The 20,546-nt window shown below is 38.1% G+C and overlaps 1 protein-coding gene across 2 annotated transcripts in view; it reads right to left on the bottom strand.

The window, feature by feature from the left end:
• Window positions 1-13,222, bottom strand: part of UBR1 (ubiquitin protein ligase E3 component n-recognin 1) — a 134,512-nt gene extending 121,290 nt beyond the window's left edge. Inside the window, exon 1 of one of the 2 annotated variants that reach the window (XM_047075223.1) lies at window positions 13,058-13,222. In XM_047075223.1, coding sequence (XP_046931179.1) covers window positions 13,058-13,138 — 81 coding nt within the window. In that variant the 5' untranslated portion in view covers window positions 13,139-13,222. The remainder of the gene's footprint in view (window positions 1-13,057) is intronic. The other variant, XM_047075222.1, reaches the window with a different exon arrangement.
• Window positions 13,223-20,546: the final 7,324 nt, after the last annotated feature.

Below are 20,546 nucleotides of genomic sequence, written 5' to 3'. Positions count from 1 at the left end.
TATTATCGTAGGAATTGAAGTAGCCCATCCTCTCTGAAGGGTAATTTTGAGATAATTATTAATTTTTTTTATTTAAAAAAATGTTTAGGGGCGCCTGGGTGGCTCAGTCGGTTAAGCATCTGACTCTGGCTCAAGTCATGATATCACGGTTTGTGAGTTCGAGCCCTGTGTCGGGCTCTGTGCTGACAGCTCGGAGCCTGGAGCCTGCTTTGGATCCTGTGTCCCCATCTCTCTCTGCCCCTCCCCGACTTGTGCTCTGTCTCTCTATCAAAAATAAATTAAATGTAATAAAAAAGAAAAAATGTTTAATGTTTTTATTTTATTTAGAGAACGAGAGAGAGAGAGAGAGAGAGAGAGAGGGTGAGAGCACATGAGCAGGGGAGGGGCAGAGAGAGAGGTAGAGAGAGAATCCCAAGCAGGGCCCGCGTATCAGAATAGAGCCCAACAGGGGGCTCAAACTCACAAACCATGAGATCATGACCTGAGCCAAAATCAAGAATCAGATGCTTAACAAATAAGCCACCCAGGCACCCCTAAAAATTTTAAATTTAAAAATCCTTTGCCCTAGAATTCCCACTTCTAGAAATTTATTCCTTGGGTAAACTCAAATGTGCAAAAAGAACAAAAATATAAGAAATACAAGTATTTTATTTGCAGCATTATTTATAATAGTAAAAGGCAAGAAACAATCTAAATGTCTCCCAATACAAGTTGAATAGATCATGATATATAAATTCAATGCAGCCAGTATAAAAAGCAGGAGGGCACAGATCTGTATTTCCTGATATGGAACATTCTTCAAGTTACACTGCTAAATAAAAAACAAAAGATATGTAACTGTGAGTATATGCTACCACTTATAAAGGGAGATGGGGAAAAAAACAGAGGAGACATAGTTATGTATGCTTACATTTACACAGAAAATCTCTAAAAGGATTCAAAATAAATTACAGTAGGAAGAGCTCTGAAAAGGATTTATTTTTCCCTAGACAGCCTATTTTACTATTTTATTTTTTTACTATTTTATTTTTTCAATCTACACATTTTATGTGTGGAAAGTTATTCACAAAAACAGTAAACTAAAAACTTTAATGTCCATCAATAGGGAAATAGCTTAAGAAATTGTGCAGTCTATCATTTAGCCATATTGCCCAACTGTGCAAAGATATATATACCAGGGTGTTCCTATAATGTCACTTGTACCTGAAAAAATGAGGTCCACCTAAATGTCTATTTTGTACATCTAAACACATACTTTCCTAAACACAGATAAAGATCTGGAAGGAGAAACACCAAACTGTTAACAGTGGTTACATGGAGAGAAGGAACTGGGGAGACAATCCAGGGATTTTCACATTTTACTTGAAACAATGTTATACTGTTTGACCTTTTTTACACAAGTGTCAATACTTTTGCAATTAAGAGAAAAAAAACTAAAAAATCTGTAAGATATAATACACCCATTTAAGGTGATGCCAAATAGTCTCAAAATATCTTCCTGAAGACAATAACTACAAAGAAAAAATATAATAACTTTCAAGTAGAGAAACCTTGCAGATGCCAATTTGACCAAGTGATTAAGATAAATATCACTAGTTGGGGCGCCTGGGGACTTTGGCTCAGGTCACGATCTCGCGGTATGTGAGTTCGAGCCCCACGTCGGGCTCTGTGCTGACTGCTCAGAGCCTGGAGCCTGTTTCAGATTCTGTGTCTCCCTCTCTCTCTGACCCTCCCCTGTTCATGCTCTGTCTCTCTCTGTCTCAAAAATAAATAAGCGTTAAGAAAAAAAAAATTAAAAAAAAAAAAGATAAATATCACTAGTAACAAGAATATTGATACCAAGAATCCCTTAATGTGATACACTGAGAAGCTTATGGTACCACTTTTGTATTATTTTGCCAAAAATGCATAGCCTCAGGGCGCCTGGGTGGCTCAGCTGGTTAAGCATCCAACTTCGGCTCAGATCATGATCTCACAGTTCATGAGTTTGAGCCCCATGTCATGCTCTGTGCTGACAGCTCAGGGCCTAGAGCCTGCTTCAGATTCTCTGTCTCCCTCTCTCTCTGCCCCTACCCAGCTCACACTCTGTCTCTCTCTCTCAAAAATAAATAAACATTAAAAAAAATTTTTTTTTTTAATTGCACAGCCTCATTCTAATCATGAGAAAACATCAAATCCAAATTGAGGAACATTCTACAAACTAACTTCAATATTCTTAAAAAATGTCAAGGTCATGAAAAACAAGGCAAGATGTGGTGCCTGGGTTGGGTAAGCAGCTGAGTCTTGATCAGGCTCTGCGCTCACAATAAGAAGCCTGCTTTGGTTCCTGTCTCCCTCTCTCTGCCCCTCCCCTACATGTGCGCAACGACCACACGCCAGCGCTCTCTCCTTCTCTTGCTCTCTCTCTAAAACAAACAAATGTTTAGAAAAAAAATTTTTTAAGGAAATATAAGGCAAGGCCAAGATGCTGCTACAAACCTGAAAAGACTTTGGAGAAATTGAGACATAGTTACAGGCTGGAAGAGATCAAGGAGAAATAATAAGTAAATGTAATGTGGGATCCTGGATAGGACCCTGGAACAGAAAAACAATGTTAGTGGGAAAAATAGTGTAATTCAAATAAAGTCTATAGTTTAGTTAGTGTCATTAGTTTCCTGTCCCTGATACGTACTGTGGTTATGTAAGATGCCTAACATTAGGGAATGCATGAGTCAAGGATATAAAAGAACTGTGCTGTTTTTGCAAGTTTTCTGTAAGTCTAAAATGAGTTCAAAAGAAAAAGAACCAATACTGAAGATGTTTATTTATTAATACAGAAAGGCATTAATAATGTATAGTTTAGTAGAGCAAATTACAAAGCAGTATATATAAAACCTTATTTTGGTTAAATGTATCTATTTATATGAGGGAAGAAATCAGGAGGAATATACACCAAAATGTTAAGAGCAGTGGGTAGTGAGATTTTAACGTATTTTCATGGAATCTGTATGTTTGCTTATAGTATATGAACAATATTCTTAGTGATATTTTCCATATTTGGGGGGATTTTTTTCAATTATAAAATTAAAAATATTTTACTAAAACCTTAAAAAAATAAAAAAACTACACCTTCCATTCCAGTATTCTAACTCCAACTTTTCTAAGGTACTCAACAGACCAACAGCTTTTCTCCAGAAATGTAGCAACAATTGTAACTGTGAAATAGAGAATATCTAATGTTCTACGGTATACCTAAGGTTATTTTCTCCAAACAGTACTCATGAAAAACAAAACAAAACAAAAAATCCTGAATATTTACTGCTATATATCAAACAAAAAACTTTTCTGTGTTACTTATATAATGGAAGTCACAGAATTAGTCCTTTTCAAGTTTTTCAAGAATTCTTAGAAGAACATGAGAAACTTTACAGTCACCAAAACCAAAGGGATCTTCTGGTTCAGGTCTCTCATTTTATATATGAAAAAACTGAATCACAGGGAGAATTAACTGGCTTTTCCAAGATCATACAGCCAATTAGTATCAGAGCCAGGAGCAGATCTTAGGCATCCTAACTCCTTCAGTGCTCATTCTACTCAACCAAATATAAGTACACAGTTCTTTTAAATTTACCCTCCAGACTAACAATTTCACTTTAGTAGTAAAACAAAACAAGTAACATAGTTTCACCTTTTTATTTTTTTTTCTTCCAAATGAAGTCTCTTCCCTAAAAACTGCCTATTGCATGTCTTAGTCATTGGATGTTTTAGTACGAAGAACTAATATTTTATGATGTTATCTTTATATTGTTGGCTGACTTGGGCAGAATGTCTGGGTGTTGATGCCTTAAATGTCCTCTCCAGTGACCTTACCACTAGCTGTCCACCGTTCCACCCCCATGGAGTGTTATTCCTTAAGGTCCATCTAGCTTAAGGCCCTCCTCTGTGAACGTTTCACTGATCAGCCTAAGAAAATTATTCTCCCCTGTAACTCCAATACAGCACTTACTGAAGGAGGTACTCATTCAGTACCTATATCTCTGGCAAATAATACTAGTTATCATTGTATGTGTACACTTAGCCTCTTCACCAAAACTATAAATTCCTTGATGGGAGAATCATTGCCTTACAAATGCCTGTATCCCCACAGGCCTATACAAGTACTTAATAAAAGTTCTCAGTCACTGCTGAATGTTATGGACTTCTTGCTAGAGAGAACAAAGCAAATGATGATATTAAGCCTTCTAAAACTATAGAATTCTTATATGAGCTAATGTATAATTTTACTTTTTCACGAAGACTTTTTCCTAGATGATTGCCACATCTATGGAAAATCTTTTTTGACTAAGATTGTCTTTTTTTCCAGATTAGAAAAACTACACAGGATGTATTTTACTAGGTGACATGTTCAGGGATTACTGGTGGCTGGAGTAGGCCTGATTTTCCTATTTATTTGTTTGGTTGTTTTTAGTGTTTTTACCCATTTGACATAAGAATAAAATTAAGAATTTTTAATTTCAAGGTCCAGAAGGAAAAAAAATTTTTTTCAACATCTGCAGTTAAGAGAAGGCTTTCCTAACTTGACTCTTTGCTAAAAACAAGTTCTCACAATATTTAAATTCCCAAACATTCCAAACATTTTCCTCATCCCCACGGAGATTAAAGATATGTTCTCAATTCTGACCCAGGGACTTGGATGCCTGCTTGGAAACATCATTCTGAAAAAGAAACTAACTTTTAATAGGTTACTTTTGTCCAAACCACAGCTTACCCTTCCTTAGACAACTGTTTGGTATCTACCAGGCTTTAAAGGCCCTGTAACTTTTTTTCTAATTCTTCTGTTTTAAAGGAGTAACAAAATCTGGAGGCTCTAGAATTGTTCATGGTAAGTACTGGATTAGTGTAATTGGAATATCTCCAGGCACCAAGAAATCTTTTGGTTACACTAAGTTTTCTTGTAATACCATTTGACAGATTCATAAAGCTTAAGAACAAGTAAACAATAACAAAAACCCTAGTTCAACTGCTTACCCCATGAGGAAATTCTACAACACATCTGATAATCAGTTCCCTAAACCTGTCCGAACACTTCCTCTCGGCCAATGTCCATTCTTACAGTTCATAATCAACCCAAAATCTACCTTCCTATAACTTTTACCCTATGCAGTCTGAAATAATCCAATACAATTTTGGGCTCTTTCAACCAACAGCCTTTCAAATAAATGAAGAAAATAACTATTAAGTCTCTCATCAGTCTCTTCATTCTGAGGCTACACTAGAACATAGAAATTAAAGAAATCTGTCCATCCCTAGAAATGGCATTTGGCCATCCCTAATGACATGGTATTCAGACCACTCTCCATGTTGATTACTTTTATGGAATGTGACCAACATGCCTCCATACAGAGAAGTGGAACTGTTTCTTACCTTCCTTATCCACGGCGCTAAATTGCTCTAAAAGATCACATTCTTTTTTTGGTAGCCATATCTCATTATGACTTACTAGGTTTGCAGACAACCAAAACCTTTAGACTGATCGCATATAAGAGACCTGGTCCTATACACAAATACCGAGTCCTAGGTATAAGGTTGTATTTTCACCACAATTAACTTCCATTTTGTCAGTTTTGATGCAATATTCAGCCTAAGGAGATTTCTTTCTGTGTGTGTTCTATGATGTATTTCTTATCCCTGCCAGCTTTGTGTTGTGTGTAAATATGATAAGTAAGTATACTGTCTTCATGGCCATTGATAAAATAAGCCAGGGTCAAATACAAAGTCATGTGACAAAAAGGCCCCTCTTTTTTCTTTTCTGTTAAGATAATATACAAGCACCCTGTCAGAATTTAGTTTTTGAAGGCATCCAGTCCCTCCTAAGCCATTCTCTCCCTTTTTCTTCTCTGATCACAGGTTCATGCTCCAATTTTCTAAGCTCCCCTTGAAGTCTTGGATGAATGAAATCTGCTTTCCTAAACTGTGGCATACACATTCTCTTTCTACTCTATTGAATATATATCTGCAAATAAACTAAAATTCTTTCTTAGATGACAAGGTAGAGTATATGTGTACATAAAAGTAAATGGGGTACCTGAGTGGCTCAGTTGGTTAAACACTGACTCTTGATTTTGGCTGAGGTCATGATTTCACGAGCCCTGCATCAGGCTCCATGCACAGAAGCCTGACTGGGATTCTCTCTCCTCCTCTCTCTGCCACTCCCCGCTCATGCTTTTCCTCTCTCTCAAAATAAATAAACTTAAATAGTGAAATTCTCAAGGCAGAAACTTAAAAAAAGGAAGAAAATATGTTAAAAATAAATAAATGGATAAATTCATAGATTTTTCCTTGTGTTCTCAAGTCATTCTGGCTTACTCATAAATACCAAAAGTTCAAAGGCATTTTAAAAGGTAGTCCATAAAGACACAGCAAGTGGTTAAGCCCCGCTCCTCCAAACAAGTCAAATAGACTTTGTTCTGAAGAATGGCATTAAATAAACTATTAGGAGAATTATTACATTCAAGTGATTAACAGCAGACCCCATTCTCAACAGGGCCTATATCATTCCCAGACAGCAAGGAGGCACTTAAGGAAGCACAATAACTCTTCCAGAGTCATTCAGTAACATTTATGTAGTACAGCATATTTCCATAAGCACTTAACTTATTATAGGGTACAACTTAACATTTAAAAAAAACTGCTGCACCAGAGGCACCTGGGTGGCTCAGTTCATTAAGCGTCTGACTCTTGATTTCGGCTAAGGTCATGATCTCACAGTTTGTGAGATGGAGCCCCACATTGGGCTCTGCACTGACACCATGAAGCCAGCTTGGGATTCTCTCTTCCTCTCTCTCAACCCCTCACGCCCCTCAAAAATATATACATACACTTAAAAAAAAAAGTATACAAATGCTTTAAAAAAAAAAGAACTCATCAAATAACAATTGTTTCTTCAACAGGAGGCATGTTAATTCAGAATACCTTAAAAGAACACATAGGAGTTCATAGTAAATTACCCAGGACTAAAGAGGTCTTAATAGTTTGTCTTAAGTCATCTGAGGCAATAAGTTAAAAGCCTAAAGAAAACTTTCATAGAGCACAGTGTATAATTAACACTTGTAGAAAATGGGTAAAATGATGGCAAGGGAAATCTGAAATAATCCCACATGAAGAGAGGATGGGCAGGACACTGCATTGCTTCATCATGCATTACTGATTATACACGTATCTACCCAGTCCTTCTCTGCAGTATTGAGGACAAAACCCTCTTTATTTTGCAGGATGATGTCTGTTATTAAACATAAGCAGTCAATCATCAGCACCAGCTTATCCACACTAAATCACTAGTCTTCTCTAGACTATTACAGGTAGTGGGCCTGTATCTATCACTCTGACCTGCAGTTTTAGGCCTTAGCTTCATGCCTGAGTTCACAGAGTCTGATACTGAAAATCCATTTTCTTTAGCTGTCTGCAATAAGAATTAGAAGATGGTGATAAAAAAAAACAACAGGCATTATGCCCTGCTATGACTGGTGACAAAGCCCTTCAGTCAGAACTCCAGAGACCTTGGTTTTCATCCTAGTTTTCTCCTTCTAAATGTGTCTTAACTACAGAAAGCTATGCTGTGGCCTAAAATGATATAGATATTCCAATTTCTTTTTTTTTTTTCAACGTTTATTTATTTTTGGGACAGAGAGAGACAGAGCATGAACGGGGGAGGGGCAGAGAGAGAGGGAGACACAGAATCGGAAACAGGCTCCAGGCTCCGAGCCATCAGCCCAGAGCCTGACGCGGGGCTCGAACTCACGGACTGTGAGATCGTGACCTGGCTGAAGTCGGACGCTTAACCGACTGCGCCACCCAGGCGCCCCTAGATATTCCAATTTCTAAGGAATATCGCCACTACTGAAAAGAACATATAACTTCTTATTCCTTCGTCTACTATCTCAGTATTTTATTTATTTTTTAAAGACTTTTCTTTTTTTCATTTTTTAGTATTCATTTATTTATTTTGGGAAAGTGAGAGTGCAGGGGAGGGGAAGGGCAGAGAGAGGGAGAGAGAATCCCAAGCAGGGTCCATGCTCAGTACAGAGCCTGACTCAGGGCTCAGTCTCACAACTGCAAGATCACCACCTGAGCCAAAACTAAGAGTTGGACGCTTAACCAACTGAGCCACCCAGGCACCCCAAAGTTCTTATTTTCGTAAGTAATCTACCATCCAATCTGGGGCTCAAACTCACAATCCTGAGATCAAGAGTCACATGCTCTTCAGACAGAGCCAGCCAGGCACCCCATCTCAGTATTTTAAAGTCAACTATCAAAAAAAAAAAATTGTTATCAATTAAAGATTCAGCACATTTGAGATTGTGGATAATTTTTTCCTTGATTTTCATACTGATTATTATACAAACATAACAATATTAGATGTAAAAAAAAAACCAAAAAACTAAAATCCCCCCCATTTGGGGACACTATAATTTTGGGAGTAATGGAAATGTTCTATATCCCAATTTAGTAATAGTTACACGTTTGTACATTTGTTAAGCCTCATCAACCTAAATGCTTACAATGGAAGCACTTTATTGTACATAAAGGATATCTCAATGTTAGTTTAAAAAATTCCCCTTTCAAAAAAAAATTAAAATGAAATAAAAATTTCCCTTTCAATTTTAAACCTTTTAGCCTCATTATCTCTTAACCTCCTCAACTCTTATTATCTCTACCTCTGCTCCACCTCAGTTAATGTCTTCTCATTCATTCATTCATTCATTCATGCATGCATGCATCAATAAAAATTTTGAAGCAATGTGTTAGTACTGGAGATACAGATGTGAACAAGAAACAGTTCATGCTCTCAAGGAGTTTATGGTCTAGAGGGAAACACAGACACTGAACAGGCAATGCTGAGGATAGCCTGAGACATACTGCATGCAACAGAAGTATGAAAAGTATGCCCTAGGAACACACAGAGGTTCAGCTAACCTGGCTCTACCATCACAAAACCTGATGTACCTCCATGTTCTCAAACTCCAAACCCCTTACTGAGCACAATGTTCAGTTCCTTCCACTTATGTCAACATCATAACTTTTAATACCTCAAATACCACCAATTCCCCCAGAATTCCTACTTTGGCATTTCTTACACCCTTTTCTCCCTGCCACATTCAGCCCAAACTTTAACATTAGCTACCACCCCAATATGCCCCCTCATTTCTCTCCCCATCCTCCATCCACAACCTCCCTCCCCAATCACTACCAATCTTGTTAAAACAAATCACTGATGCTGATCCTCAGTTATTCACTAAGAATATGTAGACGTCTGCTATTTCGAGCACATACTGGGATATACCAGTGAACAAGTCAGACATAATCCTTGCCTTCATGGAGCTTAGATTCAGATAGGAGTGATAGATATTCAAATAAGTAAATAAAGACAACATACTAATTGCAAATCATAGGAAGTTCAGTAAGGAAATAAACAGGGTGGTTTGAGAGACAAGGGTAAGAGGAACCTATCTTTTAGACTTGGTAAGTATCAAGAAGAAACAGAGGAAAAACACTCCAGGAAAAAAGAACAGTAAGCAACAAAAGCAAAGCACAGGCCCTGAAGCAAGACAGATCTTATGCTTGATTTAGAAACTAAAAGGCCAGGGTGGCTAATAGTGAATGAGGAGAAATAACAGGAAATGAGGGGAAGATGTAGGGGCCAGATCACACATGGTCCTGAAAAACTTGTAATGAGTTCACATTTTATTCCAAATAAAATGGGAAGCCATTGAAGGATTTAGGCAGAATACTGACATGATTTGATTTAGTCCTAAAAAGATTACTCTGGCTGATCTGTGCAGAATAGACTGGAAGAGGGCAGAAATGGAAGCAAAGAGATCAGTTAAGAGGCCACTGCAGTTGCCTAGGCAACAGATGGTGATAGGACTAGAGAGGTGGAGTGGAGACAGAGAGAGTTGTTTGTGTTCAAGAGCTATTATGGAAGTGTCATGAGACAGGGAGAACAAAATTCTTGATTGGCCTCCCTCCTTTCCCCTCCCCAAACCTGGTCCTTTCTCTCAGAATATGACACAGCCACAGCCATGAATGCTTAAACCAAAAACTGAGGATCCAGACATCATTTGTTTCTTCCCTTTTATCCTCAGGCCTAATATCCATAAGCAAATCTTTTTGTTTCTACCATACTTCTAAAGTCTCTCTCAAATCTATCTACTTCTCTTTATCTTCAGCGATCTCTCTCTCTAGTACATGCCACCATCAGCTAAGGCTTGGGTTACAGCAGTAGCTTCATAATTGCTCCCCCTGTCTGAAACACTTATCAGACATCCAAGTGGATATATCAAGTAGGCAGTTAGTTGGGTTTGTGATTCTGGAGCTCAGAAGTGAGATGACCTAGAGATATAAATTTGGGAACTGAACACATACCGATGGTATTTAAAGCCACAGAACTGGACGAAATCACATAGGCTGAGTGTGTAGACAGGGGAAAGAAAAGAGGGTAGTACCATGCTAGAAGACATCTGAGATGGACTTAAGAAAGAAAATCCAGTCAAAGACGACAGAAGGCAGAAGTTCTGTCAGACCATCCCACCAACTCTCTGAATTCCCAGTTTTTCACAGTCCTTATCTTCTGAACCCAATAAACCACCCTCTCCTAGAAACTATACCCTATGACACCATGCTACTCTCACCTCCTACCTGCTTGGTTGTTCCCTTTTTACATCTTTCTCTGGTTCTTCCTCCATCTTCTATCCCTGAAATTCAATCATTCCTGTCCCCAGTCCTTTTCCCTCCTTTCCCTCTCTCCCTCCATGTCTGTCTCTGTGTATATGCACAAGTACACACAGACACACACAGACACTTTCCTCTTCAAAGATCTCCATTTCCCACAATCTCAACTGTCAACTCTATACTGACAATCTCCACATGTCTAGCTAAGTCTTACTCAAAATGTGACTGGCCCACAGACAAGGATTTCAGAATCAGGAGGGTATGCTGTGAAAATTCCCCACCCCAGACCTAAAAAATCAATTCCTTTAATGATTCTTAAGCAATGGCTTTTATAAATGCCCCATAATTCATACCTATTATTTCACCTTAATTGCATGTTAGGTGGTATTAGGAATTCAGAGCCTCCACGCTTTTGATAGCAATAGGACAGAGAAATGATCTGGAGTTTAAGAAGAAAGTTTTGGGGTTTTTTGTTGTTGTTGTTTGTTGTTGTTGCTGTTTGTAAAGAAAACAAAGTATAACCAAGGACAAGACTAATGGAGTTGGTAAGATTTCTAAAACCTTATAATTGTCCCATACTTACTATTTTTGTTTTCCTTGCCTTCCAATGGTAGTTTATAATACAAAATGATTCAAATGTTAAAGAATTTCTGGGCTTCTTTCACTTAACAGCAAAGAAATAGTAAACTGGAAGACCAGTATCTCACTCTACTGTCAGAATAAAATGAAAACGGTAGCTTTAAAAAGAAAAGGAAAGGAAAAAGATATCTGGTCTTCATCCAGATATGATGACCCTCTTAGATCACCCTGTCTTGTATTAAAATTCTTTGAACACTTGTCTGATCTGTGTCACTAAACTGTGAGTTCCCTCAGGCTATTACACTTGTCTTGGCATCTACCTACTGCTTTGCAAAACCCAAAGTCTTGCCCCCAAGTAATCTAGTATTTCTTCAAGTACAGACTTTGCAAAATAACTCTAGCTTGATTCCTGTACTAATCTCCAATTAGAAATAAGTGGAGTCTGGATTGAGGAGGTTTTACTATACCACTGGAAGAATTAGTATATCAAAGCATTGGCAAAACATTTGGCAATACAAAATTACAGTAACACTTCTGTCCACAGTTTCTGTACTCCTTCTAAGAGGTAAAAAAGCACAAGCTACCATTAAGACCAGATGTTTCAGCTGCTTCTCAATTTTTCCTACTCTTCTCATTTCTTATCATCTCAAAGAGATGCTTCCTCCTTCAACACCAGCAGTGAAGTGAGGTTGAACTGCTATTTGAGGTGGAGGATGGTTGCAAGCACTGCTCTAGTTGGTCGCCAAACTCTTATTCCAACTCCCTCCCTACCTGGTTTCTATCTCCCAGCCAGTCACTCCAGTCCTTCCGGTGGATTCTTATTTCTGGAGCTCACTTAATTCTCTCAAACAACAATGCTTAAGTGTCTGCATGATTAAAATAGTCCAAAAAATGTTTTTATTAAAACTACAAACCAAAGAACTTTTAAAGAGGTATATATCCTACACTTTTCTATGTGCAGCAATAAAGACAAAGTGATAAAATTCAACATCATGCAGCGATCAATATTTGGTTATTCCCTGTCTAGCTCCCCACTAGATGTTCGGGGACATCCAGAATATTCCCTAATAGTTACCTATCTCCTATCCTCCTCATCTGCTTTCTCCCTGTAGGCAGACTATTAACTCAAATTTTCTCAGAGACAGTGAGGGCAAAATACAAGGGCAAAATATGGATTCCGAAATTAATTAATAGTGTGCTCTGAATTGAAAAGTCTGGAAGTTTCTTCTTCACCTTTATAAAGAACAGACAGATGACGGGTTCCTCCACTGAGGGTTAGGCCTGGGGTTCTCAAGATACTGGAATGAGGGACTACAGTTCCTACACCCCGTATCTTGACATGAGTTGACAGCATTCCCTGCCATTACCAGGCCCCACCCAGCCAGCTGTGAAATATAACATTAGGTGCAGCGTCCTGCATTTCTGTCATCAAGAGAAGGTGGTACTGCGTCCATCGGCAAATGGCTTTTCCTCCAATCCCGTCTTAGCCCCCATACCAGAGCATCTAATAGCATCACCAGTTATTTCTACTTCAGGATAGAGACATGCTTGAACTCGTCACGACTAATAAATGACAAAGTCATAATACTCCGTAGACTTGGCCGGCAGGAATGTGGGTAATGACTAACTTTTATTCCATGGCTTCCTTCCAGATCAATCCATACGACTCCCCCTCCCCAGAGCCGCCATAAGGGGCGAAGCCCGACATCCTCCTGAGCGCGGTATGGAGGGACTGGGGGGGGACAAAAGGAACTTGCCTACAAGGACTTACAGATGCCAGGAGCTGAGGGGTCTGGGGCAACTCCGTGCTGACTTCCATCCTCTCCGCACCCCCAGCCTCCTCGTCCGCCATCTTGAGGGAAACTGACACCCGCAGTTCCAGACCCCCGGCCGAAGACGAGCGGAAACCTGTGGCCGGTCCAAGAAACACGGGGCGGGCGACACTTTTACGACGGCCCCTGAAGTCAGGTTTGACGCAGAATCGAGGCGTGGCTTCCGGTCCGCTTCCCGGAAGCAAGGGTCACGGACCTTAGGGCTGGAGGTTTTTCTTCTCCTAATTTCTTAGTCGTAGTGCCTGGCCTCTGAATAGTTTTGCATCTGGTTCCGATGCTGGGAACTGTTGCGTCTACGAGGTAAAAAATAAATTCAGCGTCCATTTTGAAAGTAAGAAAACTGTGGGGGGCTGAGAACCTGTTCTAGGTCTCTTTCTATCCAGGTTGTTGGTCTGAGTGTGTTTGTCTCCCTCCGTACCCGCAGTGGCTCCCCAAAACCCACAAAATGAGAAAGTACTCAAAGCTATTCCATGTTTAGGAATGTAGCCCATGGACACTTGCACATGCGCACAAGAAAGCTAAAGCCGCATCCGCTTTGGGGAGAGGTGGGTGAAGAAATAACGAAAAATTGAAACCTTGTAGTCGTATAGCCATAGAGGGAGGACAAAATAAACATGGTCATCCGCGTTAGGGAATACCATACGTTGGTGTTAAAAAGAACAAAGTAGATTTTTGTGGAAAGATAAAGATGAGTTAAGTGAAGTGGGGGGAAAAAACCCAAGTTGCCGTAGACTATATATTTGTGCTTATGTGCGTTTAAATGCAAGGGGAAAAGCCTGAAAGGAAAGAACTAATAATAGCTCTGAGGATAGGAACTTAGTCAAGAGCTACTTTAACTTCATCTGTATTGTTTTAAATTGTTTACAAACTAACGATTTAATATACGGTTTTAACAAAGGGAAAAATAATGATAAAGCTAACATGCTGGAAGGAATTAAAAGCTAACTATTGGGGAAAAGGCTAAGTCATATCTTTACCTCAAATCATATATATCAGAATAATTCTTAATGAATTGAAGTTTACTAAAAAAAAAAAGTAAAAAACAAAACGTAAATATTTGTATATTAGGACAGAGGAGGCTTTTTAAAGCATGACACCAAAGGCAGAAAATATAAAAAGACTGATAGGTAATTTAATCAAAATTTAAAACTTACATAAAAAAATAAATTACACAAAGTTAAAAAGTAAACAAAAACTGGGAAGAAAAGCCTGCAACATTCATGACAGACAAACAGATAAAATCCCAAAGAAGACTATTTCAATACAAAAAAAGGCAAAATACATAAATATGCAACTCACTAATTTTGTATAAAGATGAAAAAACCTAACAAGTAAGCAAATAAATGCAAATTAAACAAAATGGGATTCCATTTATTGGATGTAAAGTTGGTCTGTTTCTGTTTTTTCTTAAAGATAACCACCATGTTGGTAAGCTGGAAGGATACTCATTGTTACATAAAAAACAAGTGTGTTAGTAAGCCTACAGAAAGCAACGTTCAGAAGCCAGTTTTTCTTAAATGCATACTCTTTGGCCCAGTGATTCCATTTTTAAGGCCATATCCTAAAGATCTAATTCAGGATGCAAGTGAAGTTTAAACTGCATCATTACTGGTAATGGAGAAAAATTAGAAACAACTCAGGTGCTCTTAATAAAGGACATTGGCTAAATAAACTTTGGTCACTCCATACAATGTAATTCTCTGCAGCCATTAAAAGTGTTGTAGAACATTGATTCTCAAAGTGTGGTCTACAGACTCCCTGGGAATTCCCCAAATTTAGGAAGCTGATGGGGCGAAAACTTTTATAGTAACTTCTATAGTAATAACAAAGAAGTTTTGTGCTTCTTTTTTTTATAAGCCATGTGATATTTGTACTAACTGATGCAGAAGCAGTGGTGGGTGAAACTGTTGACCTCTTAGCACAAAATAAAAAGCAGTGGCACCAAATTCAAGTCACCAAAGTGATCTAGAAGTAATTTCTTGACTACCATGCTCTTGCAGTAAAAAAAAAAAGTGTGGGGAGGGGAGAATCTGTTTCCCAATGTCCTTGATGGAGCAGTAAAAATGTTACAAAATCTCAACCCTTTTAAGTATTCTGTATGATGAAATGGGAAGCACACATAAACCTTTTCTGTTGTGTTCAAAAGTATGATAGTTGACTTGAGGAGAAGCACTTGAGTTGCTAAGTCAACCAGCCAGTTTTTACAAGGAATACCACATTAACTTCACAAGTAACAGGTACCCGGGTACTTAGATATTTGGCAGGCATTTTCTCAAATATGAATAAGTAAGCTTTTCTCTTCAAGGAAAACAATTAGCAATTTTTGTTGTCGATTTTACTAGTAGAGATTTCAAGGGAACATTCTGTGGAAAACATATCTGCCACTGCGAGTTTGACAAAGTCCCAATGAAATTGGTGATATTAACATGCGTGATTTTTTTGACAATGTTTAATGGAATATATTGACATTTGGAAGATCTGTATAACTCATTGAACCAAAATCTTGTAAATATCAAACACAGGGTATTATAAAGAATGGGTGAAAGATCCATTCACATTGCTAAATAGACCAATAGAATTTAATGTTACGGAGTATAAAAATTTAATTGATATGGTTTTACATTCCACATTGAATTGTTTTTTTTTAATTTACCATTTTCCCAGTTTTGCTGTGGTTTCAAAGGATATCTACAATTATATGAAAATGCCATTGAAATACTCTTCTCCTTTCCAACTATGCATCTGTGTGAGGCCAGATTTTTTTTCATATACTTCAACCAAAATAATGTATCACAATAGATTGAACACAGAAGCAGCTCTGAGAATCCAGCTGCCCTTTATTAAAGAGACTTTCAAAAATGTAAAACATTGCCATATCTTTCAGTGATTTTTTCTTCTAGAGAACTTCTTTTTCATTAAAAAATATTATTTATGTTAACATGTATTGGGTTGATAATCGTTATTTTTTTTAATGTTTATTTTTGAGAATGGGGGAGGGGCAGAGAGGGAGGAGAGAGAATCCCAAGTAGGCTCCTTGCTGTCAGCACAGAGCCCAACACAGGGTTCAATTCCACAAACGATGAGGTCATGACCTGAATTGAAGAGTCAGACACTTAACTAACTGAGCCATCCAGGCGCCCCTGGAGTCACCAGTTGTAGTGTCTGAGACCATACAATTTAAGAGCCAATGTTGTAAAGGTGGTCTTATGGACTTAGGAAGATATTCACTATATATTGTTGGGTGGAAAAAGCAAGTTACTAAAATAATATGGTTCTAATTTTGTAAGAAAAAATTCTAGATATTTAATGAAGAATACTAATCACCAAAATATTACTCTTGGTTATCCTTCGGTTGCAAAAATGTGGACATTTTAATTTTCTACCTATTCCTTAACTGTATTTTCTATTTTTTCTTCCAATAAATATTTAGTACTTATGTAAAACATTTTTATCTGCCTACTTCTTATGATAGGTAAAATACTAAATACTTGGATGGATGGATGGATGGATGGATGGATGGATGAATAGTCTATTCAGCTCAAAACTACTCCTTGATAATGTCTTCCCTGATCTAGCCAGATATGGTGGGGTTTTTCCCTCCTCTTGGAGGAACTAGTAGCTATAGTTCCTATAGTAGGCTTTAGTAGTACCTATAGTACCTATAATAGGCTAGTTCCTAGCCTGTAGAATCAAACTTTCTGTATTTGAATTTCTTTTTTAGCACTTGCGGGTTGTGTGACCTTGGGCAAATTAATTTCTCTGAGACTTGGTTTCCCCATCTGTAAAACAGATGTAGTAATGAGAGTATTTTCCTTATATAATGGTTATGAAGATTAGTGAGACACTTTACCTAAAGCCCTCAATGACTGGTAGTGTTCAGTACAATGCCTGCTAGTGTTCAGGATGGATGTTTTGTTTTGTTTTCTTTTGTTTTGTTTTGTTTTGTTTTTTGTTTTCTGGCTGTCCTGCATCCAGTAGCACTTTCTTTATTTGATGCAGAAGGTCTTTCCATTGTGGGAAGTCTTGTTGGAGGGAACCGTGTCCCCAAACATGTGGTTAGAATTCATTCCTGCCTGGTATCCTAAGATAGCAATGCCCAGACTATCCTTGCCAAAAGATGGTTGTGCCTCCTGCAGTTCCTTGGGTTTCTGCTTTTTTTCTAAGCCTGTTCCTTGCCTCCTGTGGAATCTTTGAGTCCCTGATAACCTTTCAATAATAATAGTCAAAATTTAACTATTAAATTATTTATAACATAGTGCCTTATGTAGGCAGTTTTTCATGTCCTATTGAATTTCCTCATCTAATGTTAGTTCATTGAGTGCAGAAGCCAAGACTCATACATAGAAATGTCAGCTACTTTGTTAAAGACTTTAGGTGCATTTTCAAGTGTAACTCTAAAACAATCCTGTGATGTAGTTCCTATTATCACCACTGCACAGACAAGGAAACTATATCTTGAACAAGTGAGATTGCTTGTTTAAACCTGCAATTACTAAGTGACAAAACCTGGATTCAAAATCAAGGTCTATCTGGCTTCAAAATTTGTGTCCTTAACCGCTTCACTGTTGTACTCCAATTAAAAAACATTTTGAAAAAAAACCTTTTGAGTCTCTTTTACCACTTTATATGTTGTGATTGCAATGCTTATTATTAAATAAACAAAAATATCAGGTATCTGGCACACAGTTTACATTCTAGTATACTTATATTAAATATTTTATAGGGATTTTATAAAGTAGATACAAACTTACGAATTATCATTGCTCTTTTCTGATCTAGACCAAGGTATGGCTTGACCTGCTTTATAACAGGAGTATGAATTTCTTTGATTCTTCTGCAAATACATATTTCTTTTTAAATTAGCATTGGCATCTAAATAACTTTTGTGAGTAAGTTGCAGTGTCATTTTTCAGGTGTCATTTTACTGTTTGAAGTATGATCAACAACTAATATACATTGATTAGCTTTCTCAAAACCCCAGGATGACATAATTAGGACAGCCATACTCAAAACTATGTGTTCCTTAGACTCCTCATTGTGAGTTGTGCTGGAGGTTTTCAACCCTGTTTACACATAAGGATCACCTGGAACTTTTAACAAATTCTAATACTAATTCTAATCACTCTAGTGACTCTGATTTACTTAGGAGTAAGACCTGAGTATTGTTTTTTTAAAAAAAACCTCTTCTAAGTGTTCCTAATGAGCAATCAGAGTTGGGAAACCCTCAGTGATTCTATTTTAATGGACTGCTTTCTCTAGGATATTTTCTTATATGGGATGATAGTAGGGACTACATGATTCCTCCTGCCTGGTACAAATCCTTAATATTCCTCATTCAGATTAGAGAAGAGCAACCATCCTATCTGATCTCTTTATTTCCACTCCCTTGTTCATATTCATCCCTTGTTTTCCTGCCAGAAATATTTGTAAATATAAACCTGGTCATACGACTCTTTTAAGTAAATTAGATGACTACCCTATAGAATAAAATTTAACCCTTAAGCATGGCATTCACAGCCCTTCTCAATCTGTCTTGAAACACCTTTTGCTAGTCTAGTCTCCCTTGCCACTTCTTACCTTAAACTATCTACACTGTTATTTCCCATATACACCGTTTAGTCTCATCGTTGCTTTTGCATCGGTTAGTCCATTGGCCTAGAATGCCCCCTCACCCATCACAACACCTCTTTCTATGAAGGGATTTCTGCTTATTCTTTAGGGATCAGCTTCCTCTGAGAAGTTTTCTGATTCATTTTCCAACAGGCAGAATTGTTCCCTCTGTGCTTTCACTGCCCTTTAAACGAAAGAATACAGGAAGCTGGGATATGACCTTACTAAAATTGCGAAAACAATTTTACAACTTTTACAAAAAGAAACCTTCAGTTTAACCTATGTGCTTAATATATACACACATTTATGTCAGTTATTCTTTCATTTACATGTTATGGCAATTCTTAGTCTTATTTGTCTAATTCATTGACTGGAGTTACTGGATTGTCTCAATTAGGCCTGGCATGTTCTTTGTCAAGAAATATTTCCTTTTTAACGTTAGAGACTATCATTTTCATAATCTTTGGTCTGTTGGAAATGTAGCTATTGAGAAGCCCTCAAGAATGATTTTTATTTATTTTTTTAATATTTGTTTATTTTTGGGAGAGTGCAAGCAGAGGAGGGGCAGACAGAGGGGGACAGAGGATCTGAGGCAGGCTCTGTGCTGACAGGCTGACAGCAACAAGCCCCATGTGGGGCTCGAACTCATGAACCCACTGTGAGATCATGACCTGAGCTGAAGTCGAACGCTCAGCCGTCTGTGCCACCCAGGTGCCCCTCAAGCATGATTTTTATTTATTTTATTTTTTAATGTTTATTTATTTTTGAGAGAGAAAGAGAGACAGAGCATGAGCACTGGAGGGGCAGACAGAGAGGGAGACCTAGAAATCGAAGCAGGCTTCAGCCTCCAAGCCGCCAGCACAGATCCCAACATGGGGCTCGAACTCACAAACCATGAGATTGTGACCTGAGCCAAAGTCAGATGCTGAACTGACTGAGCCACCCAGGCACCCCTCGAGCATGATTTTTAAATGGCAGCAACTTGAATGTTGCTGTGTTGGAACATAGGTGTAAAATAAAGCATGTTCAGAGACAATTCAGTATACTTTCTGTAAATTTGAAAAAGCATTTACCATATGGTGAATGTTTATTGATTAGATTGGTGATTGTTTATTTTGGAGTATTTTGGAGGAAAAGTTAACCCAGACCCTTCAGAGAGGAGGGTCTGGGCTACTATCTCATGATTAGTGTAGAAAACAATATAAAGCCAAGATTTTGCACTTACTAAAGGACGTATAAATTTTAAAGAAGCAAGCAACAAAAAAACTATAGAGTTGTACCACTGTCCTCATCTTATGACTTGGAAGTTTCTACTCCTACTACTTACAAGGAGCTGTCCCAAGAGTGCTGGTTTCTGAGCTAAGGAAAGGGCCTGGGCTCCCTGGTCCTCTCAGGAAGTCTGTGGACCATGACAACCCCATGTAGGGGGCAGATTATACTTGAAAAAAGAGGCTCCCACATTGAACTGAGGAGCAGGGATCATTAGGGTTTTTAGGGTCAAAACCAGGATGGAGAGGGGATAGTCTTCGTTAAGACAGAAGTTACCAGTCTTGGACTAAGGTCATTCCTGCAGTTGTGGGGAGATCAGCCCTATTTTAGAAGTGGAATGGGCCTGAGAATGTGATAAAGTAGTCAAGACTGGAGGCTTGAGCATCAGTTTTAGAAAAATTGGTCCTGGGTTCAGAGATTTCATTTTTGGGATTGGCTTGAAGACCTAAGTTTACAGCAGTTAGCTTCATTTTAGAAAGAAGGATGTCCATGCCTGGGGAGTCATTTCTGGGGTAAAACTCAGATTGCTGATTCAAATTGAGTTGGACC

The sequence above is a fragment of the Lynx rufus genome, unplaced genomic scaffold (genome assembly GCF_022079265.1).
Source record: "Lynx rufus isolate CCGP_SWC_20201006 ecotype Redwood Valley unplaced genomic scaffold, mLynRuf1.p SCAF_13, whole genome shotgun sequence".
Lineage (NCBI taxonomy): Eukaryota > Metazoa > Chordata > Mammalia > Carnivora > Felidae > Lynx > Lynx rufus.
Note: the sequence above shows the minus strand (reverse complement) of the source record. Positions and strands in the feature narration are given on the sequence as shown.